At 39.6% G+C, this 26985-nt stretch overlaps 1 protein-coding gene across 9 annotated transcripts; it reads right to left on the bottom strand.

Annotated features, from left to right (window-relative positions):
* Positions 1 to 380: 380 nt before the first annotated feature.
* Positions 381 to 25933, bottom strand: dnajb6b (DnaJ heat shock protein family (Hsp40) member B6b). 9 transcript variants are annotated; one of them, XM_031292853.2, is made up of 11 exons: positions 25710 to 25933; positions 16854 to 16950; positions 14987 to 15096; positions 13461 to 13524; positions 13017 to 13123; positions 8941 to 9078; positions 8683 to 8845; positions 8420 to 8490; positions 2739 to 2897; positions 1213 to 1350; positions 381 to 1138 (listed from the first exon to the last, which is right to left on the bottom strand). In XM_031292853.2, the coding sequence occupies exons 2-10, from the start codon at positions 16916 to 16918 to the stop codon at positions 1241 to 1243; spliced, it is 987 nt and encodes a 328-aa protein (XP_031148713.1). In that variant the 5' UTR covers positions 16919 to 16950; positions 25710 to 25933; the 3' UTR covers positions 381 to 1138; positions 1213 to 1240. The 9 variants fall into 9 exon arrangements, 7 of the variants coding, with proteins under 7 accessions (XP_031148713.1, XP_031148716.1, XP_035853890.1 ...); XM_031292856.2 differs by having other exon boundaries at positions 381 to 1350; positions 13017 to 13121; positions 13462 to 13524; XM_035997997.1 differs by having other exon boundaries at positions 381 to 1350; positions 13017 to 13121; positions 13468 to 13524.
* Between the last annotated feature and the right edge of the window lie 1052 nt (positions 25934 to 26985).

Below are 26985 nucleotides of genomic sequence, written 5' to 3'. Positions count from 1 at the left end.
AAAGTCATCACCAAGACCAGAGTGTATCGAGACCAAGACCATGAGGGGTTGAGAACAAGTCAAGACAAAGACCAAGACAGGGCGAGACCTAGTCAAGACAAAGACAGGGCTTCTTCAATTACCTCTTTTATTGCCATAATTGTATCATGAGAAATGCCTCGATAAAATAATCATAATGCGGTTGTGGTCTTGACCGGTCTTGAAATAAAATCCTGAATCCTCTTTATCTGAGACCGAGACAAGACAGAGTAAAAATGCGGTCGATTCTGAGACAAGACCCAGACCTTAAAAAAGTGGTCTTGAGACCGATCTCGAGTACTACAACACTGATAGATACGATAGGATACTAAATACGATACAATGAAAAGCATGAGGACATGTTGTTCTTTAAGCATTTATTGGTAGGAGTCCATAAAAAAATGAACATTTCTCAGACATTTCTACATTTACACTCACAGTAATCATGAGAACAACCTGTCAAGGACGAATTTAGACGAGGGAAATCTTATTTTGTGTTAGAAATACTTTACAAAAACACCCACGAAAGGTTAACACATTGCTGAAACCACTCAGTAAAAAGAATCCTACAAAAAAAGAAAATAACTTCGAGAGGGTTTAATAGCTATTTTTCACCCTGTGGGAGTAGTGGTAAAAGAGTGGATAATGTTGCTGCCAGAGTGTTGATTGTCAGTTTTCATGTGTGATGGAGGAGTGAGCAGAACATGTTAATTTCTTTCTGTAATAAAACTAAATTTTCAGTGCTTTCATTCTGCTTTAGAGTACTCTCACATTCCCCAGATGTCCCTCTCTCTCTTCGTCTCTATTGAGAAAGGATCCACTGAATAGCTTGACCTTCACTTATTCTCACATGCTACACATTATTACTGCAGTCATTTTCATGCTCATCATAAACTAATTCTCGTTGCACCTGAACTCTGTCAAACACACTTTCTGAAAACGTGTGCTGTAAAAAGTCCAATCATTGGAGATTAATTTAAGTTCTGAATGCCCACTGTACATCCACAGGGCCCACCCACAATACATACAGCAAAAGCTTAACTACTAAAAATGTTGGACAAAACAAAACATTGAAGTACTAATACTAATGTCACATATGATGATACACATTGATTGCACTTCTGTGTATGTGTATGTGTGTGTGTGTGTGTGTGTGTGTGTGTGTGTGTGTGTGTGTGTGTGTGCGTGTGCGTTGTGTGTGTGTGTGTGCGTCTGTGGGTGATTAATAAAAGGCACCAAGTCCACCAAACCGAGGGAAGTGTCGAGGTGCCCTTTTCTTTTTGGACTCTGCCTCCTTTAGCCACAGTTTCTTCCTCTTCGTGTCCATGTGTCCTACAAAATAATAGAACATTATCATTAAATATTGAGATTTACTAATGCTATATGTATTTTATAGACATTAATAAAAAATAAATTATGGGTTGCCAGGTTGAAAAATCTCTCTGGCTGGTGAGTCATTGAACAAAGCTTATTTGCTTTCTTGCTGAAAGGTAGATGAGAAGATTGATCACATCTGTCAGTTAAATATGATGCCAGCGCTATGATGTTAGCTCAGCTTAGCATGAAGACTGGATGCAGAGGGAAACAGCTAGCCTGGCTAAGTCCAGGAACCATAATTCAATATACTGTATATTCCATCAGAAAGATTGAAAGCAATTATTCACATGAAATACTTTATCATTTATAAATATCTGTGATTATTCTGAGAAGGAAATGTGCAATAAATCCATATTTGAAGCTAATAAATCGTTTATAAATGAGTTGTGGTCCAGATGTCCTGCAGCCATTTTCCAAAAGGTCAAAGGTCAAATGACCTTCATTGTGAATATGGGAGCTAAAAAAGACAAACAAATGTGAGGTGAGAAGGTAAAAACAGGATCAACACCAGCAGCCAAAATGTTGTTAATAATTGTAAGTTATCTATAAAGCATTAGTACATTATTAATTAACCATTGACATTAGTCACAGATTGCAAACGCTTTAGAAAGTGTGAATTATTAGAAAGTGGAACAGCTTTTTCAAACTCAGTAGTTAAAAACACACTCTCTGAGGACCCATATTTGAGCAGTTTGTGTCATTATCTCAGACAGAGCATCAAGGCCTTTGTTTGCATCCCAGTAGGAAGTGTGTGTTTTTTATATTTTATGACATGCTATACTATGACTTTTTATGACTTTTGTCCAACATACTATATTGTGAAATTTGTATAACTTTTTTGTGGCATACTATGTACAATGGCTTTTTTTATGACATTTTCTCACATTTAAAACTCAGTAGTTAAAAACACTCCCGGAGCGGTCAGTGTCAGTATCTCAGACAGAAAATGAAGGCTTTTGTTTGCATTCCAGCAGGAAGTATTCACAGTTAAATTAAAGGTTCCCTCCTTAACTAACGAAGCTGCTATTATAAAACATTCAGGGACTGTGTGTTGCAGATAATTGCTCAGCTTTTGTGTGTGACTTTCTGACCCTGTGAAGGAAAACAGAGGGTGACCTCTGACCTCAGGTCGTTACTGCAGCATAGAACAAAGCTGCCTAATGAACACCTCTGTCCTCTGTGTTTACATCTGCCAATCAGACACGCCATTCTTCGTCATTGTCTTTTGTGCGGCCATCAGACACAAAAGCAGACAATTAGCTGCGCTTATTAAGACTCTACTCTTTATAGGAGAGCCCTGTGTGCTGGTAATTAATCAGCCCTGCAGTGGCGGGTGGGCGGACCTCTCGTTAGTCCCAGGCTCTGTAGGCCATGCTCCTCCTCTTCCTCCGAGGGGTTTTGAGCGGAGTTCCTTAGGTAACGCTGGTGCAGGCCAAGGCCAGGAAGTGCGTTCTGTCTGCGGCAACGGAACTCTTCCTCCAAGGGATCTTCGCCTGCAATGTCTGTGGGTGTGGGCAGAGCAGAGCAGAGAGGGAATGAATCACAACTAAACCCTCTCTTCTCGCGGTCTAGATTGATGGCCTGAGGTGTTCAAGCCAACATTATTTTTTCCCTCTGTGTAGTGCTTTGAATTTCAGCCTTCTGACATGAGATGTGTGGTGCAAAAAAAGTTACCTGAAAGGAAAACATATTACCATGTGATGCCCTTGGCAGTGTGGATACAATCAGATAGAAAAAAACACATCTATTACAGCAAGTTGAGCACAAGTGCAAAAAGGCATATTGATGTAACCAACATAAAACAACTAGGATGATATAAAACAAGAAGTTAAAAGAGTGCCTAAGGCGATACAGACACCTCCTTCCTTTCAAACGACAACCATATATTTCATTCATTTTTCATCTGCCTGACTTTATTGTGATTAGTCATGTAAATAAAATGAGATTTGGTTATTCTTTTCTCTAGGTAATTTACATTTATATTGAATTAGTGGCAGGCAGGGTATGGGGGGGGGAGGATTTATTATGCTGTGAGATTACAGGCAGATCTCATCGCCATTGTGTTGTGTAATTAAAGCAGTGGAGAGGAGAAGAAAGGAGGCCAGATGCTCGGCATGCTGAACCTGGTCCCATTTAGAGGAGGATCTGTACCAGCATTTCAAAATCCCCTGCACGGTGCGTAACAGCCTGGCCTTAAACACATCAGAAGTCATTGGAGACATGACAGCTTTGTTTGACATGTTGCTGTACACCTGTGGGAGTATCTCAACATAAACATATAGTCATTTTAATCATTAATGTAGATTGTGAAACGAAATGGAAGATTGTGGCTATATGGCAACACTATCCTTGACATTTTTTCTTTGCTTTATGGGACATTTTAGAGGGAGATGGCTCTCTCTCGATGCTTTCAGGAGGAGCTCAAGGGATTTTAGGCTGCATGTGCCCAGGTCTTAACAGATACAAAGGCATCACTGGATTTCAATTGCCTTTGAATAGGCATCGTATTACTGCAGGACCTCCATTTTGACCTGAGTCTATTTCTTTGTCACAATGCTTTTATTTCAAAATTGGTATTCTTGCCATATGTAATTTATTTTCTTGCTGAAAACAGGTGATTGGTGTTGCTTTAGTCCCTGGCTTCTTTATTTTGGAGTTTGCACATCAGCTTTTTAAACTGAACACACTTTTAAAAACACAGAGTTGACCCCTGCAAGGAGAGACCAGCACCCAGTGGAGCCAACAGAAACACGACAATTGGTGGCTTACTCTGAAAATTACCTGTTCTCTATCCAGCTCTGGAAAAACATCTAATCTCAACCTGCATTTGTCTGGTGATCCAAACAGGTGAAGTTAGACAGCTGGATTAAGCCAACATGTATGTGACATGCTCCAAACTTGTGCGCTTTGTTCCAGAAGATCCATATTTAGAGCAATCTTGGGCTGGGGTTACCTGGGTGATAAGATTCCTTCCACCGTCACATAATCCATCAACAGTTAATTAATTTAAACAAAGACAATATCAAATTGCAGTTATGATAATGAGATCTTTTAATGCTCATCAAGGCAGCCTTTTATTTTCTGAATCAAGGACTTAATTTGAAAAGCAGAGTGAACACAGTTCTGGATGCTTTCATTTGCAGCTATTGTTTTGAGAGTGCATGTCATTTGTCTTCAGGCTAAACAATGCTGTGTCAATCTGTAAAAGCTGTGTGATACACACCGTCTAGACTGCAATACAGGAGCGTGTACACAGGCACAAACACCTGGGTTAACACCTAAACACACACACAGCCACAAAATCTTTGTGTGACAGACAAAAGCAGCCTTACTTGCAGCTGGCTGGAGCCTAAAGCTTAAAATAAATCACTGTCCAGGTGGGGGCTAACCCTACATGACAACCACAACTGTGCACCAGATTATTTTCAACAGTCCACCTTCCTCTAGTTCAAGACACCTGGTGTCGTGCTGATGTGACTCTACTGCTGAGCACAGAGAGATACAGTCTGTGTCCTTGTTCAGACATGGCCAAAGAGAAACTGGCAGCTTATCTTTGCCATAGTTTATAAATTGGCCAGCGGCTCTCGGCCGCTTCGATGCTTCATGCTAAGCTGTCAAGCAGATGAGGTGGAGGGGGGTTAACACCGGATGCGGCTTTCTGCCAACAGGAAGCCATCTTTCATAAAATGAGGAAACTTAGGGACAGGAAATCAGAGTATTGTGTGTCATATTGAAATGAATGGATGGATGCAGGAGAAGCCAATAACTACTAAAACGAATACTGACAATTAAATGTGAATATTGAGGATTAAATTGAGGAATTTAAGATTTCTCATTAGAAATCAATACCTAAAAAACGTGTTTGTAGGAAATTATCATTTAGCCAGATGATGTCATGCTGTCTTTTGTATACAAACAGTGTCACCTAGTGGCCATGAGGGTCCACCTTCAAATTCAAAGGTCTCCTCCATGTAGGGGCCACTACCCCCAGGTTAGGGACCACTGCTTTAGGTGACATACAGTCTAAGTCGAGGAAAAGTAAAATCATTAGACCTTAGTTAATTCTATATGCCCCTAAAAAGAGTCAGGAGAAAATTATAGTGGGCTGTAGATGATTGCCTGGGTACGAAATAGGAAAGAAAAATGTGTTTGTGATGTATTTTTGGACTTGGTCTCTATTATTTTCTTGTCTTTGACAAACTAGCCTATTGATTTCTCATCAGACCTCTAAAAATAATCCAAATGAAAAAATCTGAGATTAAAATTCCTCTATTATTGGAGCTCTCAATTTATAGACTTCTATCTAATCTTAAACTGCCCGCGGATACCCTTATCTCCGATGTCCATCGCGAATAAGCGTCCGTAAATCCGCTTAGAAATAATAGAAAAAAAGACGCTCCTCATAACTCCGGAACATGCCTAAGCATCATCACATTTTTCAGAGTTTCAGTATTAAAGTAATCCAGTAATAGTTATCTTTATACGCAGTGGTAGGCCTATATTGCAAACAGAAACTGCTAATAGCTAATTCGGCATACTTTAAAAAGGTGCCAATTTGGTAAAATGGGAACAAATACAGGCCAAAATGCAAAAACGGGGCACAATTTGTAGTCCACAGCTAACTTCACAGCAACATTGTACGCCCTGTTTTCCAAATTATGGAAACTGTAGTTAAATAATTAGAGCTAGGCCTAGATTACCCTGTAAATAAAAGTAAGACAAAGATTATTGGAGTGTCAAAATTGACCAATGGTTTAAACTTCTGGATCTAGTTAAAGCACACAATTATAAATATCTCTACTGATCCAGGAGAGGGAGCTATTGCACCATAAATATAATTCCTTCTCCTGCAACACATATTACACTAGGCTACACTACTACTATGCCCACAACGACGACATATTTGTGTAGATCATACAATTTGTAATAAGATATTGCGGCGTATTGCTAGTTTGTGTAGTAATCCCTATCTAAAACATATATCCCTAATTTACTCATCACATCTACACGCACACATAGAGAGGGAGGAAGAGAGAGCATACAGGCTATGTAAGCAATAGAGACTGGCACAGGGCTGCAGTGTCACCTAGCAACAGGACTGCGCAAGCGCCGCTTCAATCAGCACTGGTGAAAAAGAAATTGAAGGAGCAATACAAATATAAGCCAAATTGCAGAAGACATTGTATTCCACACACACACACACACACACACACACACACACATTAAATTAAACAAAAATACTCATTTGCAGCATGAGTCAACTAAAAGGCATCGGCCTGCCCTTTTCTTTCCCCTCGGTTTCCCCACTCCTGACTTGTCTCTTGCAAGAATATGCAGTGAGGCTTGTGTAAATAAACTAGCCCGAGCACATTCCTCAAGAAAACACACATAAACTGTTCTCTGTACAGTGACCTCTGACCCACTTGCAATCATGAGCACCACTTAACTTTCAATCTGAGCCCAACAAAGTTTTAAATACCAATAGGATTTTCCAAGCTAAAAGATAGCTTCTTGTTTAGCAGATAGACTGAACAATTAGTTCATTTTGGAGTTAGCTGGAGTCAATGTCTCTGCAGAGCTCAGGTTGTTTGAGAAGTACTCAAAAGAGGTGCACTATCAGCACTTTTACAAGCCAATAAAAATGTCTTGATGGGAGGGGCGAAAAGAGAAAGTAGGAAACAGGTAGAAGGGCACATGAATCCTGTTTCCTTCTCACCTGGTCCGTAAAGGTACAGCATACCTACCACGCAGAAAAAACACCTCAGGTTTCAAGGATACAGGCATGTCTTTGCTGAAAACAAAGTGATTTACCCCATGATTTCTGTGATAAATGAATACAATTATTTTAGTAAAAACACACACACACACACACACACACACACACACACACACACACACACACACACACACACACACACACGAATCAGTGACCAAGCCCTTATGTGAGTCACCAGGCATTAGTAGGTTAAAATAATGCACACTGTGAGTTGTATGATGGGTGAGTGTACAAAAGAAGCAGCCGCTGTGGTTTCCTTTATTGCGGTTGTGTGAAGCAAGTTTAAACTGCGTTCAGGCACAAGCACACACACCTCATACATCCAGGAAGAGTGGGACGATGAAAAGCCACTCAAGCCAAAAGAAACATCACAAAACCACCAGATGACTGCAGCAGAGTTTTCAGGACGTTCCACGAAATGAAGTTTATTGACCAAATCTGAACTCTTTACTTTGTTTTTTCTTTTTACCAAAAATGAAAATTCCCCTGTGTGTCCGGTAACAGTGTAAGGTGTTGTGCAGTTGTAGGTTTACAGTTTGAGTTGCTGACAGTTACAGTGAAACGACAAAGCAGCCTCCTGGAATCAGCAAATCATGCAAAACAAAATGTAACACACTGTGGTATTTTCAAATACACAAACAAAAGCAAAAGTAAGAAAAATGCACATTATTCTTATTAATTTATTAATAATCTGTCATTCATATTACACACGCGTGAACATGGTAACAGCTAACAGGTTAGCATGGTGAAGTTCAAGTTAAAGACATTAGGGTGAAGTGGATAAGCTTTTATCATTCACTTGTTAAATTGGTCAAATGAAAAGAGCAAAAATGACATGCCTATGTCTAAATGTACAGCATCTTGTTTTCCAGTGACAATAAGAAAGACAAATTCCACCCCAAAAGCAAAAAAGAAATAAAGTACGTGCTTATGGCAGAAATAAAAATTAAATTAAATTATTTAGTAAACAAAAAGACAAATCCCAATAAAACGGTCCCCCCATAATAATGGAATAAATACAAATATACAAATATTGTGAATATCTCTCTCGCCTCCCTTGCAGCTAAGCTAAAATGAGAAAAATTGTTCTTCTGGAATGAGATGCAGGAGGACAGAGAGAGGAGAGACCAACCGCCGGTACCAAACACAGTCACTGGGTGAGTTTTTTCCAGGTGTGAAAACTGTATGTTGGTCAAATGTTGCGGCGAGATAATTACTTGTTATCCAGTCTTAGGAGTTGCTCCTTACCATTAACTGTTAGAGATTTTAACTGACCGTCCTCCTCCACTTCTACCCGCTCTTGGCCATTCTCCACGATCCTGTAACAATCACAAAAAGCAGACATCAGAGATCAGAAAGTCAGGCTGGTAAAGGGTTCTTAAAGAAATAATGGAGATGCCTTTTGCCTTTTCTTGATAATAAGCTTCTCATCTAACTCAAGGAGAAAGCAAATAAGCTAATTTCCTAAAATGCCAAACAATTCCTTTTAAAATTGCTGGCCATTTAGGTACCGTTTTGTAGTAATTTTTCTGCCGTTGATGAATTTGGTGGAGGTCGACACAGATCTGAAGTTACCCATTCCTCCTCCTCCTCCTCCCCCACCGCCGCCACCAAAAGATGAAGAAGAGAAGGAAGTGAATCCTCCTCCACCCATGTTTCCAAATGAGCTAAAACCTGCAAAAGACCACACAGTCAAGAAAAAAGTCAGTAAAAATGGAAAAGCATCATACATTCATAATGGATGGAGTTATTTGTGGGGATGTTTGCACCTGAATCGAACCCTGTGAGGCCAGGCCCAAACGCTGGGAAGCTCCCAAAACCAAAGAGTGATCCCCCCATTCTGCCTCGGCTTGTGGCTCTCTGGTGACTGCGACTCCCTCCGAAGAAATCGTCAAAGGGGTCATCAGCTGTGGAGGGGAAACAAAGTGCAAATTACAGAACTGTGAACGAGAAAGATTTTCAGCTCATATTGTATTGCAAAATTGTGGTAGCATTTCCATTTTTTCAGTTCTTCAAAAAAACGTTAAACCTGCGTTCCTTTTTTCCCCCTTGGGAGCAGCAGAAGTAGGCCGTAAACACAATACTGACGTATTATCACTTTTAAGTTGATGAAATTGTCAGCAAACAGTTGCCTTCTGACATATCCAGCATATATACACAGCAACATTAGCAGTTATCTAACAGTTACCAAATTAAAACCAGAATTAGCTGAAAGGGTTTCAGCTCAACACAGATTTAGATGATAATTATCCATAGACCGTTAAAGTGGACCAACAGATCCCGTTGCTCTGAATGGAGACCAGTGAAGGATATTAGAAGCACTTTTCTGGTGAGCGCTGAGCGTTACTGCGCAGCCTCCAACTGAGCTTGAAGACGTGAATGTGACGTGAGCAAACTGTCTGAAAGTTGTAAGTCTTCTGGTAGCTGTGCCAAGAGAAATCTCAATCATTCCCAATCTTGCAGAGACGGAGAGCGTAGGTATATGTAAGGAGATAACATAGGCACAGGCTAATTATTGCTAACTAAAATGCTAGTTAACATTAGTAATTAAACTTAAACAATTAATGTAAGTCGAAACTGCCTGCGAGCTTCTCCTGTACTATACGATAATTCCTCTACTATGCGACAGTAAGTCCCGTGGTTATGACACAATCCTATTTTTACAAAAACGTCTGCTACGGAGCCATAACGTGAGGTACAAGGTAATGGAGCCTTTTATACATTGTCGTGTTTCTTTAGAAATAAACAATGGACAAATAGAGTCTTTAAACGCTTCAGATGAAAAGTTATTCGCTGTGGCGAAGTGGCGCCAAAATGAATGGCAGTCAATGGAATGCTAACGGCGGGTGATGGCTTGTTAGCATCAAAATGCACCATAAGAGCTACGGTTTGTGGACGCTCGCTTACCCCCTTGTAATTATCTATGGGCTTGTCAATACCAGTGACCCCTTTCACATTAAACATTGTCGTTTGATCCATTGCTAATATAAAACTATTGATTAGAGCAGCTTTAAGGTTGTTTCTAGATTCCAAAAGATTTAAGTGCATGATAGTCTGGTTCAACGGATGTGTATGTGCCTCCCCTTTCGCTATATCTGCTATTGGGCTTAGCCCTGCTAAGGGACGGTTGTGATTGGTTAAAGGAAATACAAACCAAACCAGAGCGTTTTGTCCCCTATCCCAGAATAGATACGTGGTGTAGCCAGATCATACTCCAGCACTGACACAGCGCTGTGAAGATAGGTTTGGCAATGCAAGTCTAAGTACCTGATGATAAAAAAGCTGCGGTGGAAGGAGGCACATCAGTTGGTAATTTCTGGAACAATCTTAACCCTAAACTGTCAAAGTGCCCACCACTTATTCTCATCCTTAAACCCTGTGGACATGCTACTAATTGCACACTGCCAAACTGGGTCACCTCAGCAGGATAAGGCTGGATCACTGGCACCATTTGCTGAAAGAAGACTCCTTCAGCCTTGAATGTACCGAGGCAGCGTCAAGAAAGCTTCACTTGTTCCCTCTGAAAGAAAGCTTAAAATAAACGTATACCCGACCACTGTTGTAACTACATTACTGTCCATTTACCTCGCAGAAGACATTAGAGGAGACAGCTCCGCTCTTACAAAGCTGTCGGTAAGACGGTAGACATCAGTGCAAGAAAGAGAGAGGAATGTAAAGGCTGAGAAATGCTGCTTAAACACATTCATTCTGGTTTAATGCTTTTGTACCTAATCAGTGTACACAAAGGGATAGCTGGGAGAAAAGTTAAAGCATTCTCGCTCTCGCACTTATGTGCTCTGACAGAACAGGCAGTCAAGCTCAAAGACTGAGATTAAATCAGTAAAGAATGTGCCACGCCTATATAACAGCACAGGATGTAATAGCAAAGAATACATTTAAGTGACTGGGTCAATGTGCACGTACACCGCAATGTACTAAGTCCAATTATGGGAGCTATTATAGAGATAATTGTTTGCATTATTAGTTTTTTTTATATATTTCTGCATTACAGCCAACAAAAAGTGTGCAAAAATAGTCTGTTGAAATTTCTTCTTGTCTACTACTTTCACATGTTCATTTGAGAATAAGTGTGTGCTGTTCTTGGCAGATAACTAAGCCCTCGTCGTAGGCCCCCTCCCCTCCTCCCACCACACCTTAGTCTGCTGGCCGCTCTAGGGTGGGTGAGTGACAGATCCACAAGACCAGCTGCTGCTCACTGAGACGAGCTGCTGGACAGTTAGGGACTGGAGGCCGGATGGGATTTTATCAACACATTTGAACCCTCTTATTTTGTGGCTGCCATCTTAAGGAAAGTCAAAGCAAAATGGTTCTTTATATAGATCCATCCGAGAAAAAACACTAAATATAGAGTTGAAATAAACCTGACAAGCAGGACGTTTGGACATATCCTGTTGCATACCAATCAAGCATAATAAATGTTTGTCCCCAGTCAAAATAGAACTTGAACTTTACTCTCGGTGCAGATAGCATCATGGTTTGGCTTTTTTTAAGCGGCCCTTGTTTACTGAAGAGAGTAAACGGCAACAGCCGAGCTCCAGCACTTTTAACTTATCCATGTTATTAAATACAACATTAATGTATGTAAGTTTATAAAAACAATCTGATATAAAAGATGACTTGACTTTCCCTTCAAGTTCTAATTCAGTACCCCCCTTTTTAGGCATCACTTCTAATAACTCATACTTTCAATAACTTTATGTTGTACACCCATGCTCGAGTGCTCGCATTGTACCACGTTTTACATGTGCTCTGACGAATGGAGACATACAGCACACAAACACTTGGCGTTATTACATCTGCTTTTGTTTTAATACGGAAGCTATTTTTGAAAGCATTCCAGTTGAGTGATGTAGATGTTCAAATCCATCCTCTGCCTGTGTCTGAACTCCATATTTAGAGCTACGCAGGGTGAACTACACATGCCTTCCAATCAGCCTTTTGCTGAACCCAGACAACCCAGGACAGGCGCCAAACTCATATACTGTACATAATGAAATTACTTACATTTCTGATACAATCAACTATCAGGCATTATGATAAGCTGTCATTTTAACAAATAAACAGCCACTGGTCAACAGTATAATACCTTAGCAGGCAGTAGAATAGATTACAAGGGTTGTATAAAAAACTAAAATCTACCCTTATTTTGCAATTCTGCGGAAAATGCAGAGAGAAGTGGTGGACAAAAGAATATTAAGAGTAACTGCTTTGAAACTATTCACTACGAAGTGGCTACAAAAACATCCACAGTCAACAACTGTCAAATCGGATATAAATAATGAGGCAAACTTAATAAATAGCAAAAATGTAGGGCTGCCATTAACGATTATTTTTTACTATAAACCTACTACCTACTTACTTTCTCGATTTATCTTTTAATTGTTAAACCTATAAAATGTCATAAATAAGTGGCATTTAGTGGCAGATGACCTCCCGAGGTGAACAGTGCTTAGAGTAATGGAGAGGCATATTGCAGTGGTGTTGGGGATTAGCACAGGGCTTTACAGAAAGTTTCCTGGGTCTAATGCTCCATCTTCCACATTTCTACACAGCAGGAGCTGCTAGCTAACAGCTAACAGACAAACTAATAAGGAAGTAGCAATATGAAATGTTTTACAGGAAACTAAAGGATGTTCTCCTTTTTTCTGTCTCTATTGTGCCTTCTCAGGTCATCTGTGCATATTTTTGATCAGATAGAATTATGCAGCTAATAATAGCCATTGCCTACTCCGCACTCTTATGACTCTCTTCAGGTCCTCTTTCTTCCTACTCTTTAAAAACATCAAATCCCATCAGTGCCTTGCCAGAATCGAAATGGACTTACCAAAAAAATCTGCAAATGGATCTCTGCCGCCAAAGAATTCCCTGAAAACGTCATCGGGATTACGGAATGTGAAGCCACCGCCGCCATAGTGATCATAATGGCCTCCTGTAGAACATATATCATCATCAATTATTATCTGATATATTCATATCAGAGATGGCATTATAAACAGAACTATTATTGCAAGTCATAAAAAATACCAACGCATTACCAGGCTGTTTGTACTTTATTTGAATGAATAACGGGTGGCTAAATTACTTTCAGGATAGTGGAAGAACCATGCCGTTAAAAAAAGATTAAGTCTACAGAGACTCAAAATTATATCTTATTTTTATTCCTCATCATATTTTGCCATTTCCATATTAGAATTGACTACTGAAATCTTATCAATCATCTCCGTCGCACTGAAATGATTATTTTGTTATTTTGAAAGCCGTCTCCTTACCTCCTCCTCCTCCTGCTGAAAGGCCATCTTTGCCATATCTGTCATAAGTACTCCTCTTGTTTTCTGTTGTGGGAAGAGTAAGACTTTAGATAAGATAGAGAGACAGATAAAGCAGACCAACAGAAAGAGACCATTCCCACGCCGCTTTATTTTAAACCTCAGGGTCACGAAAGTCTTCACACTGCAAAGTATGTGTTAGCATTTAATTAACTGCCCCTTTTAATTTTTGCTTTTCACTGTGCATAAAGTTAGTAATCAAAAACTTGTCCACATTTCCACGTGTTTTAAGCATTTAACTCATCAGTTTGACCATCTGCATGTGCACTTATTTACTGTGTTGTATTTAGCTGCTTTTCAACGGTCAAATAAAGGCGTGAAAAGCGTGGAAACTATGCGTGTGCAGCACACAAGAACTTGGCACAGGACCCACTCACTCCAGCATAAACAAGCCTGACAATGTGCACTGAGAATGCAAAAAATACTTGCTTCTTGTGACTGAGCTAATACAATGAAAATGCTACAGGCTTCTGTTGTGTTCTCAAACCTACATTTAAATTCCAGACATTTTTATATTTGCAGCATTATTCTTACTTTCTTACTACTTTACTCTCACTTAGGAAACAGAATCATGAGAAATGACTTACCTGCTTTACACGTATGATGCATGGTATATTTTACACAATACTTTTTTGTTACCGACCTAAATGTGTCCATTGCACAAACTGTCAAAAACTGTTAAGTACTGAAAGTTGGAATCATATGCCTGGTCAAATTAATAGTTTTGTTAACATATTCTATAATTGGACAGACTGTATTGAACTTGACTATATTTTTTGTTAAGTATCTCTATTGGTTTTAGACCAGGTTTTTTACTTTAAGACATGTTATATAAGAAAGCAGCAACTTATTTCTTCACAAAGCAACCCCAACAAGAACTAAATTAATTAATTAAATAAATAAAAATAAAAACATATCTAATTGTTTTAAATAACAAGAAAAATAAATTCTTTGAATTTGTAATTTATTTTATTTTATTTTAAATCCAACCAAATGAATGAATACATCGTCAGATCTCTAAGCAGTGAAGTGTTACAATATACTGCTTGAATAAGACTCATGTAAGAGTCTTTCTAGGGATTTCAGTCAAGCTCTCAAAGTTTGTGCATCCTCCATTTCAGTGTAATTTAAAAACGGGTCCCACAATTTATAAAACATTAAAGGTTTGTCCTTGAGCCAGTAGGTCATGACTACTGAAGTTCTATTATACAATGTAACCACTGTGAGAGCTTGGGAGGCTTGTAAGCAAAGTTCTTTCAGGGCCGCATGTAGGAAAACATGATTGATAATTCTGATATCAGTTCCAAAAACCTAAAGTTATCATACTGGTAATAGCAAACCGACACCCTACCCCTTCCAAAGATGTAAGTTTTTTTAACATTCGGAGACACACCAATCATAAGATTGATGTATTCACCACTTAACATGGCTATATTACATATTTTCTTCCTTGACAGAAAAACCGTACCATCTGAGAGCACTTCATATGCCTCTGATAGCTCTTTGAACCTTTTCTCTGCTTCCTCTTTGTTGTCTGGGTTCTTGTCTGGATGCCACTTCAATGCCAATTTTCTGTAACTGAGACACAAATATCATACAGTTAAAATACAGACATTGACATCAAAACGGAGACAAACACACAATGTATGTCATATACTGCAGATATTCAAAGGGCAAATAGTCAGTTCTTAATACAAAAATAGAAGGTGGAAAATGTGAATGTCTGTATAATGGACATCCCCCTATCAGAAACACATATCACATGCAAGTCTTTTTTTAGGGTGGCAACCATGACTACACCAAACACACAGACACCCCTTTACACACACACAAACACATACATGCAAACACTGTCCTTCCCCCCATCCAAGCAGAAATAACAAAGACAGCCTGAACTCCGCTGACGTGCAGTGGAGGCTCACACAGTGGCTTACGCTGCATCAGCTGTTTGTTTTTAAGCCCAACAGCAGCACTGGCAGCGGACACACAGATGATGTGGACAAGACTAAGAACTGAGAGTCAGCCAGCAAAAAAGGCTGCACACAATCCAGGGATTGACTCCCTTATGGGTCTATAGTGAATAGTCTTTGTAGTCCACGTCTTTGTTGTAATCTGTGACGTCATCTGGTTGTCTAAAGCCTGGTCGATGGTCAACCAGGCAGACTCAGTTGAACAATGTGGTGTTAGTCTTTGTAGTCAGAAGCCTGTGCTCATTAGTAAAAGCAACAGCAGCTATTACCTTGCTCTGAAAACTCAATGCTCATCTCAAAAAGGTCTTCGACAGACTCTTTAATATTATACCCAGTCATCACATTTAATCAACAAGACTAAGAGTCTAGAGCCATGCTAGCTCTGTGAGGCTGTGTTCACATGATATGGGGTGGATGGTAGAGATGGGTGAGATTCCTATGTTAACAACTACTAGCTTTCACGTAATCAAGTTGACTATATGATAAGAGAGTTGGTCGTGAGAGGATTAAAATACTGTGCAATGACAAACACCATATCATTTCATTTGGGTTTGATTACATTTAACGACGGCCTTTGACTGATTTGACTTTATCATCAATATTTGTTTGGTTTTCAGGCACTTCACTATTAGTAAGTGCCAAGTCAGATATATCAATACTAAAGTCAACCTGCTGGTGGCGCTAGAGGAAAAGTCAAAGGATTACCAAATTCATTAGGATTTGCCCTCTGGGCACAATAAATGTCTATATCAAATTGCGTGGCAAGCCATCCAATAGTGGTGGTTATATTCAGTCTAGACTGAAGTGGTGGACTGACTGAGTGACCAACATTGTTGTCCCTAGAAATGAGCTGCTAGCATGGCAAATAATTCAATCAGAGATCAAGAACAGAGAGCAGGGGTCATGTGCTAAAGATATGACTTATTGATTGGTGTCCGTCGAGAGATAACATTTGACTTTGGCAGCCAACAATTCAGTGCATAGAGATAGAAGGTGCTCAGCATTCACATTCATTTTACTTATCACTTAGTGATTTACTGAATTACCCCAAAGTCAATTCATAGGAAACTATTCACTTGTCACAACAAAACATGTTAGTGAGAAACCTGTGAGGAAGTGTAGTTAACTGGAACTGGCCTGTTCAGTGGGCGAGACGTGTGTGAGTGTAAGGGAAAGGTATTTGACAGCAGCAAGGTTACAGGAAGAAGCGTGGAAACTTTCTGCATTGCAGCCTCTCTGCTCTCTCCCTCTAGTTTATACAGCTAGAGGGGGATATAATTAACCTATTACACGCCTCTGAGTGGGTGACATTTAACAACAACGCCAGGGGAAAAATAAGAGCAGAACACACTCAGGGGCACTTACGCTTTTTTGATGTCCTCTTGCGTTGCATTTTTCTGGACTCCTAATGTCTGGTAGTATTCCAGCATGGCTCTGTCTTGTGTGAGGGTCCTCAAGGCCTCTGTGGAAAGAAAGTGAAGTTCTGTTAAGACATGTTAGCTTGGAGAGATAGAGCCCAACCAGCTGCGACTGAGTGTAGCCATGTGTGATGGGCGAGACAGCTCCCTTCCAGACCTGTTGGATAAATCTGTAAAGGGGAGGGGGCAATAGCATTAAACAGGGTGACAATACCCAACAATGTAATCAACTGTACTGAAATAGAGATGCAGGGAGGACAGCAAAGCTAATACAAGCCCAGCAAAATTACATAACAAGCGGGTGATCATCCCTTACCCGGAGGCTGCAGGAGAGAAAATGTGAACATGTTTTTGAAATTTGGAGATAGCTAATAAAGAGCATGTGTTTTTTTTTTTAACATGACTTAATGTTGAAGTTATAAAGCTTAGCCTCTCAAAAACAAGAAAGAACAGGTCTGATGAAAAAGTATCAGAAGATATTCAAGTCGTCTAGTTTAAGCCCCAGATTTTATTTATTTTTTGCTAAATTACAACACAAAGAGGGTGACCTGCACCAACACATCATTGTCATCAAAGCCATGCGCTCAAAATATCTTCTGCAATTTGTACCTAGTTGGCTAGGAATATAATAACACCTGCTGCCAACATCCTGAATCTAGAGCACAGATGGGCAACATTTATGATAAAGAGGGCCACAAAAATTGTATAATCATTACCTGAGGGCCAGATTGTGACTGCGCACTTCCACCAGTAGGATGCTGTAACCCTTATCATTCAATTAGCCAAGTATAGCTACCAAATTAATGAAAACAACTAAATATATACTGTAATCAAATTTTATTTTACCAGCATTTATATTTATCATATTCAAATGCATTTAGTAATGCATTACTAAACGTATTTAGTAAAAATGTATATAATGTAAAAATGTATATAGCTGCCAGTTGCCCATCCCTGATTTAGAGGTAGATACAAAGAAATTATAAAAGCCCTGGCAAAACAGGGAAATATTGTAAATTACTTTATAAAACCAAGCAGCTGCCGGACTAACATAAATTAAGCGAAGAAATTGCCAGCGAGGACGAGTCGGCACCAGCTACAGCCCCTCTCATTAACCTTAATGCCACAGATGCACATCGAGATATGACGACAGCTCTCCGCAGTTACGGTGGCTTGACTTTCTAAACAGCAGCCTGCGGTGCTTATTGGGATTACGGTGAAATCTATCGAGTGGGTCAAACTGGCCAAGGTAGCATGTGTAAAGCCTGTCTCCAGTCTGCCAGCAGAGAGAGGCTTCTCCCTGCAGAACCGCATCAAAACAGCGCAGGGGCGTCAGGTAGAGGCTTATGCGCATCGCGAGTTGCAGAAAGACACCTGATCATCGGTACTTGATCAGTTTATGAGCCAGTTTGTACTGTAGTTTGTATTGTTTTATTTCCTCAGTCTTGCAAATGGAAAATAGGCCTATTTTAATTCAGATCGGCACAGTTATGTGCATTGATTTGTTCATTTGCCCTCTCTGCCTGTAGCAAGTAGTACATTTCAATAAAAATAGTATAAATCTACATCCCTTGTTGATATTATTCGTTATATAGCCTACCTATCAATTGTTGTGCAAATCACACAGGGGAAGCAGGATTTTAGAATTGTTTGTTATTAAGAGGATAATACTTTCTCATTGCAATATGTTTTGCTGTGGGTGGGACTTAAGGTTGTTTTATGGTTCTGCGTCAACTCCACGCCGTAGCTACTCCGTCGCTCCTACGGCGGCGTGACACTTTCGGAGTTCTGTTATGTTAGCAAGCAAACTTTAGCACAACTGCTCATAAAGTACTGCTTGCTGGCGAAGTGCTAATTTCAAAACGTTACTGACATATTACACTTTACAAAACGGATAACCCCGTCATTGTAACCAAAATATGTCTGAGTTTATTTGCAAAACTTATGTCAGTGAACTTGCATGTTGCTACTCCCCACAGTAGGCTGCTTGAAACACCGACTATCAACACACAGGACGAGTTGACCAATCACAGACCTTGCGGTCTGCGTCGCCTCGACGCAAAGTTAAAATTTTTTGGAGGTGCACATCAAGCTACGGCGGAGGGTGGTTCGTGGCGACGCAGAGGGGTCTGCGGGGGTACGCTGTCGATTCGACGCAGAAGCATAAACCAGCCTTTAAACAGAGCATGTCACAAGTTTTCTTTCAACACCTCTACAAGCAGAGCAGGCTTTGGTTTTCAGGCTCTGCTCTGTGGTCTATATAAAGATAAACTAAGTGGAAGATCTGTTTCTTCTATATATTAAAGCTACATAGTTTTATCAGTTAATCTCTGTATGTTTTGGCTAGCAAAACTTATTTCACTTAAAAAAAAAGAAAAAGGAAAACACGTCATGTTGTCCTATTGGGATGCATTCAAATCTCGACCTTACAGGACCCCGCTTTTTTAAATAATAAATGATACTGCATCTTACTTAACAAGACCATTACTACAATTGGTTAGAAACAAACCATCAAATCTGCACTTCTATAACAGAGAATGGGGGAGGAAACGATGTTAGGAGATAAACACACACCAATTCTCTGTTTACTGTGACCTCTTAACAGACCTTTTGGATTTCCTTCCACACCTTGACCCTAACAAATAATCCAACGACTCAAAAACATATTTGTCTTTCACAGACAGACAAAATCATACAACAGGCCAACTAAAACAATGAGTTAAATGCTAAGAAAACCATTGGCCATTAATCATCAAGAGATATATTAGCTATCACCCTAAAAACGATACACAAACCAGAGAGGGCTACTTACACAGGGAGTCCACTGTGTCCTATTTGTTTGCTATATATAACTTGTGGCCTTTGCAGTTAGATTGTGTTTGTGTGTTGTAAGCATGTGGGGGGTTGGGGGTGTTTGGCACATGGCAGTGCCAGTAAGTGACTCCTGGTTGAGACCATAGACAGTATATAGAATGGACCAACAGATCCCGTTGCTCTGAATGGAGACCAGTGAAGGATATTAGAAGCACTTTTCCGGTGAGCGCTGAGCGTTACTGCGCAGCCTCCAACTGAGAGAGACGACGTAAATGTGACGTGAGCAACCTGTCTGAAAGTTGTAAGTCTTCTGGTAGCTGTGCCAAGAGAAATCTCAATCATTCCCAATCTTGCAGAGATGGAGAGCGTAGGTATATGTAAGGAGATAACATAGGCACAGGCTAATTATTGCTAACTAAAATGCTAGTTAACATTAGTAATTAAACTTAAACAGCTAATGTAAGTCGAAACTGCCTGCGAGCTTCTCCTGTACTATATGGTAATTCCTCTACTATGCGACAGTAAGTCGCGTGGTTATGACACAATCGTTAGCCTATTTTTACAAAAACGCCTGCTACGGAGCCATAACGTGAGATACAAGGTAATGGAGCCTTTTATACATTGTCGTGTTTCTTTAGAAATAAACAATGGACAAATAAAGTCTTTAAACGCTTCAGATGTAAAGTTATTCGCTGTCAAAGTGACGTCAAAATGAATGGCAGTCAATGGGATGCTAACGGGGGGGTGCGTCCTTGTTAGCATCAAAATGGCGCCATATGAGCTACGCGTTGTGAGGAGAAGCTTACCCCCTTGGTTGAGACATGGCACAGGTATTAAATGCCTCTCTTTCAGATGCTTGAGTCAGGAAGTAGTTCCAAATCTCCCTCTGACACTTTACTATATTTTCCTGTTGAATTCCCCATTTACTGATTTAAAATCTAATCCTCAACATTAGACTGACCTCCTTTCCCTTAACAGATTCTTATTTAGACCACAATCTTAAAGAGATATGACAAAGAAAGTCTTCATCGTCCTCTGTTTTCTCTAAAAACCAACCCAATGCCCCGACTCATCATATTAAATGGATCTTCTTTTATGCCCCTTACTGACCCACTCACCTGCCACCAGTTCCCCTGCGGCAGTTAAGAAGTTAATGGACACTAGTGCCTAGTTCTGTGCAGTGTGTGTATATGTGTGTATTCATGCATGTACGTGCAGATTTATGCCTTGTGGTAGCATTACGCAGCTAACCCAGACCTGATGGATTCCTGCTCTGCTCAGCATAAACTATGCTCAGAACTCAGTGTGAGCAACAGATCAGTCAGTCAATCCCATGATGCCTCAGTGAACCAGAAGTGGTGGTAATAACAGTTTTCAGATCACAGCCAAAAGCAGTCCATTATTATAATTTTCTATTTTCCTGAAATAAGTTCTAGTAGGAGTCAAATGAATAATATAGATAACAAAGACTTCAAAATTATTGTTAATTAGAGCAAAGTCAGAGAAAAACAGATGGAAAAGCAGCGTGTTGCCTATTTTACCATAATGTTGACAATGCTTGGATTTCCAGTGAGTTATGTTGACAACGTTTGCGTTGTCGACAAAAAAGCCACAGTTTGCAAGCTCTGCTATGTGCGTGCCGTGTAGGGTTGGGTATCGTTTGTTTGTTTTTTTCCGATACTAGTGCTAAAACCATACTTTTAAAACGGTGCCGGTACCTAAATGGTGCCTGAACCGATACTTTTAAAAAGATTTAAAAAAAAATATGTATATATTTAAAAAAGAAAAAAAAGGAGCCTAAAACGACAGTCAGCGACATTTAAGAACGGCTTGTTTATTGCTAAGACCATATGGTCAAAATTAAATGATTTATTAAAAATCTAATAACAATAACATAACAATAACTTATTTCACCAGTAAATTGCTGGTAAACGACAAAAACAACCACCAGATGGAAAAAGGGTATTTTACAATAACTTTGAATGCACCACGAGGCTGGTGAGGCGAGTTTCAAGCGAACGCACCGTCTGTGTTGTTTTTCCGACATCGGCAGCTGCAGGCAGACTGTTACGTCTCGGTGTTGGAATCCTCTTCAGTGAAATACAGTCACGCCGTTTAACGTTAGCTGTCAGCATTATAACCATGTTAAATCCAGCTGCTAGCTAACGGCAGGCTAACGTTACCTGCTGCCAACGTTACCTGTTAACTAGCGTCACATGCAGCGATGTTTCGGTTGCCTCTAACGTCCGTTTCGGAGCATCAGAGGGCAGCGGTGGCATTTCAGCGGCACTGAAATGATGCACCGAAATCTGCGTTACTATTCGTTCCGGTAAATACCGGTTGTTAAGGCACCGGTGCCGTATTAGCACCGTGTGTCGGTACCCAACCCTAGTGCCGTGTACCATATTCTTCCACTGGCAGCACGACTAACATGGCAGTTAATCTGTGTGGTATACGTTCAACTGTTCGGAAATAGTTTGTTAAGATACTTAATTGTTCAGAGAAGACTATGGACATGGCTGTTTTATTGTTTGTTTTGTTGTGAACTTGAATGTCATCTTCTGTGAAGAAGACTGCAGTTACAAAAGAGAAACTAGATGGCAGGTTAAAGATATAAGTTATTGTTACATTATGTTGTTAATAAATGTTTGACAATGTAGTGTGGTACATTGCGAACAAAAGGTCAGATATTATATTGCATAAAAGTCTAGTCTAAAAATGGCATAGCAACCTGTGCTTTAAAAAAAATAAATGTAAAAATCGAACCGAACCGTGACCTTAGAATCGAAAATTTAATCGAAGATTTGAAGAATCGTGACACCCATAATATTTTGTATTTCAAAGTGAAGGTGAGATAAATCATGCGTGTGGCAGCTAGTTAGGTGCAGTGTGAGCAGCCAAAATGAAACAGAGCAGTTCTACAGAGGTCATCAGGTGAAGACCTCAGTCATGAGCTGCTTCTCCCATGTTTACAGGAGCCAGCTGTGGTGGTTTGGGGTACTCAGCCCCATCACCTAGCCTTTGACAGGTGTACTAAGGACAACCAACTGCAAGGGTACCTCAGAGCAGGACTTGGGAGGGACTACATCCCTCAGCTGGCTTAGGTATGCACCCAATATACTTAGACTCAGTCCTTACCGCAATGGACCGGTTTTGAGTCTGACCTGCGGCCCTTTGCTGCATGTCCTTTCCCCTCTCTCCTCTCGCTGGTCTTCAGCTATTCTGTCAAATAAAAGGCCAAAAAAGCCCCAAAAATGACTTTAAAAAAGAAACAGGATTCTAAGGAGCAACAGGTGAAGGATAAAAGGGAAAAGCGACTGCAAAAATCGATTGATAGATGCAGAAGATTATTCAATGATTTAAAAAGAAGACTTTTTGGAGCAAACACTTCCAGAAAAGTTGAGCAGCTAGAGACTACAAGAACATCTGTTCAAGTTTGTTTTTTTCAGCTGTACAATACTGGTGTGCCAAATTAGATTTCCCTTGAAGGGGCAATATTGTGTAACAGTAGATAATTTAGACTACATGTCAAATTCTTGCAATGGTGAAGATAAAAGTTTTACTGAGGCAGAATATTTTACAGTTAAACAATAAAGTGTAATGTTAAACACATTTACAGTACGTTTTGGTTGGTAAACGGTTAGCTAATAACAACTTAAATAAAAACAGAAATACGTCAGATATATTTTGAACTTCAAAAAAGAAAAATATGTCAGCAATACATAGAACTTCAGATAAAAAAAAAATGTACTGCAATTTATATTTGCATATCTGTCAACATACAGGCTAGGCCTATACCATATAAAGCTGATATATTTGTGATAAGTCAGTTGTTAATATCAGCCTGCTGATACTGTAGGTCTGTATTTGAACTTCAGAATTTAGAGGCTGTCCAAACCTTCCTGTCACAACAGATCTATACTGACACACCACTGGTATAACACAGTATTCCCTATGCTACATACATTATACCATTAAAAGGAGAGATGTGAGGTTTCTTAATGCTGAGTTATTAAGCAGTTATCAAGCATAATCTAAATTGCTTTATTGATTTTAATGTGGTTCTATTGTGGGCCAAGTGTGCATTGAGTGGCTATATTATTCAGGAGAAAATAAACAAATGCATAATAAAAATGAAATACGGATGAGATTCAGTCCAACCAGAAACTCAATATAATAGAATACTGATCAGGATTAGAGGCCAAGAACATGACTGGAATTTCCCTCACAGTAACCGCAATCACAAGTTATCAGCCCTGAAGTCTTGCATGCTTACTATAAGCAACATCATGTCAGTATTAGATCGTCAGGGTATGTGTTCATAAAAGGTACATCGGTGTTGTAAAAGCTTTCACGTTTTCCCTTTGCACAGCAACTCCCCAGTTAATAACAAGCAAAGCAACTCTAGATTTTATCTCTTGATGAAAATCTCTGATTAGATGTCAGTATTTCGGTTTCTGTCCAAGATTACAAATTAGATCCCTTTTGACAACAGACTTATTTAACCTGAAAACCCAGGCTTATACTGTTATTAATTTAACACTGAGTACAAAGTCACCCTTACTGTGATTGTAATTAACAAAGGCAGCTGGAGAAGGTATGTCAGTGAACTCTCGAACACAAAACAGGTTCTGAGCAGCCGGAAACCAACACCTAGCACAAATCACAGCTAAACAAACACGACACACTTAACAAGCTTGTACCTTACCTGAATTTATTCATAGCAACGAGTGGAGTGTTTGTGATTCAAAACAGTACAAAGTGTGCACATGATCAGCAGCTCATTTGAGTTTTCTGGATTTTTCGCTTTACTTTCTATTAGTATAAAGAAGTTTCAAGAGGCCATCAACCCAAAAAGACCTAATTTACTGTAAACAGCAGTGACCATTGTCCTCTTAGACAGTAAATCCATTTACACATTTGAATGTGTGGGAAATCCAGGACATTGTCTATTACATGTTCTCAGATCCCAATATGTTTTCAAATGTCTTGTTTTGTCCAAGCGACAGTCCAAAACCAAAAATATTTAATTTACAATGATCCTCACATTTAAGCAGCTGGAACCAGCTAATGTTTGTCATTTTTGCTTGATAAAAGATTTAGGATTCCTCAACTTATTAATATTTATATTCCTGTATTTTATTACACTTGTGCAAATATAGTAGCCTATTTCATGTGTTGAACTTGCTCTTTAAACTACTTCCTCTCTCACTTTCTGGGAGTCGGGTATGGCTGCAGACCTCCCGTCTCATGCCCTGAGGTCTCCAGGCTGCAGCCGTACTCTTGCTTTCTGGAAGCTACCATCAACAGGCAAATCAACGTCAAGTGTGGGAAACACAGCAGACCGATCAGATTAACCGAAAGGCTCAAAGCCGAATAAAAATGTTTGAGATGTGTAACAGGTAGCATGAGCATATTAATAATAACAATAGCAAAAACGTTACATAACAAGTGAAAACATCTTTAAAAATAGTCGTAACTTTAATATTGGACTGCTCGTCTTGCCAGACTTTCACTAACTAACGTTAGCTACGTTTAGACTGCAGCACATAACTTTTTATATCTCATCTTTTTCACCAGATGCTTGACAAATGTTCTCATAATTAACATTAAACCTACAGCATTTGTAATGGCTTGTATAGCTAACACTGTAGTTAGCTAGCAGTAACGTTAGCTAGCTAAGTTATTATTTGGGTTAGTAACGTTAACGTTATAACGTTAGCTAGCTCCACTCATTTGTTTTAGGCTAGTTTAACTTAACGTTAGCCGGCACTTGATGATAATAATAATAACAATAATAATATAATTTATATATCCGACGTTATTGGGCTGACATCAGGTTGCGACACCACATCATCCCCAAACACCGAGTCTAACGTTAACGTTTATGCGACAGGAGACAGTAACGTTAAACACATTCAACGGTCTTTCAACAACGTAAAGCAGCATCGACACATACACCGCTTACATTTCTACAAGAAGTGCTCACCTGTTTAAAGGAAGTATCCGCTCAAATGGCCTCTCTTTTGTCGCTATGTCCCTGTCTTCGCCTGCCTGAGTGCAGAATCTGTAGCTAACTGCAACCGCTGGTGGCTGTTTGAGGTGTAGCTACCTAGCTAGTGCTGCTGATATCGACTAGCCCACTATGCTGCTGCTGCTTTCAAGTACTGTCGGATATCGAAATGGTCACATAAACGCACATGGGTGGGCTGTGGATACCCTTCAAACCAAACCGAATAGAAGTTGGAGTGTAATTTATCATTTTCACAGACAATGTCAGGACTGACTGGCCGTTGGACAGATTGTCTATGAGGCAATTTGATTACATGCAAATCTGTTTGGTAATTTGAGCCACTAATGCACAATACAAATCAAAATGTAAAGATCCATGGTGTGGCTGTGGCTCTTGTGGGTTGGCGGTTTATTCCCCAGCTTCTCCTTACCCACAAATTGCTCCTAATAGTTAGGCAAGCAGCTTGCATGGTTGTTCTGCATCAGTGTGAGAGGCAAACTGTAAAGCACTAAGTAAAAGTGCTATAATAAGCAAGGTCCAATATCCCTAAGACCTTTTTACCTATTTGTGAAGCCTTGTCATTTTGAGGGGCCTGTCAAGTTCTATTCTTAATATTTTGGCTGATATTGCATACGTACATTTAGCATATTTTTAAACAATTGTGTGTTAATCAAATTATCACAAACTATTATAAGAAAACCCAGGGCAAGGTAGTGTTCCAGCAAAGGAAATGTGGTTGCATTTTTGCACCAAGGCCACATAGCTAGCCTAAATCCAGCCATGCCTGGAATGGAAATGAAATTCTCCCTATTGAAACTGAATCATCAGTACAAACAATTAGCAAATGCATTGATAACATTGTGTTTCAAATGAAGAAGCCAAATGTTCAAAACTGTGTAGCTTATTTGGGGACCAATGCTACCAATAAGCATTAAAGTGAAAAACAACAACAACCATACAGTCACCATGTTTAAAAAATATATTGCATGTGGTGGACCATACTGTTATGGCACCAGTAAAGACAAAGCATTCGCATTGTTCCACAAAAAATGTTGCATTTGAAGTATTCCAGAAGAACTCTGGTCTTGTGGCCCTGGCTAAAATCAACATTTAATGAGGCTTAGGGAAACATTCTTTTGTGACATACTACGGTGTCACCTCAGATAAGATATAGCGGCAAATAATATTTTGTCAATATTATATTGAATTAGAATTGAATTGTAATATATAGGCTACTTTACATTAACAATGT

Source organism: Sander lucioperca, chromosome 23, assembly GCF_008315115.2.
Source record: "Sander lucioperca isolate FBNREF2018 chromosome 23, SLUC_FBN_1.2, whole genome shotgun sequence".
NCBI classification, from domain to species: domain Eukaryota; kingdom Metazoa; phylum Chordata; class Actinopteri; order Perciformes; family Percidae; genus Sander; species Sander lucioperca.
Note: the sequence above shows the minus strand (reverse complement) of the source record. Positions and strands in the feature narration are given on the sequence as shown.

Bases quoted from the DNA above. Each gene is read 5' to 3' on its own strand.
- dnajb6b (XM_031292853.2), bottom strand. From the start codon at position 16,918: ATGCTGGAATACTACCAGACATTAGGAGTCCAGAAAAATGCAACGCAA. The intron at 8,846-8,940 runs GTGCAAACATCC...GGTCTTTTGCAG, and splicing joins CCTCACAGGGTTCGATTCAG to GTTTTAGCTCATTTGGAAAC. The intron at 8,491-8,682 runs GTACCTAAATGG...TGATTGTTACAG, and splicing joins AGAAAAATTACTACAAAACG to GATCGTGGAGAATGGCCAAG.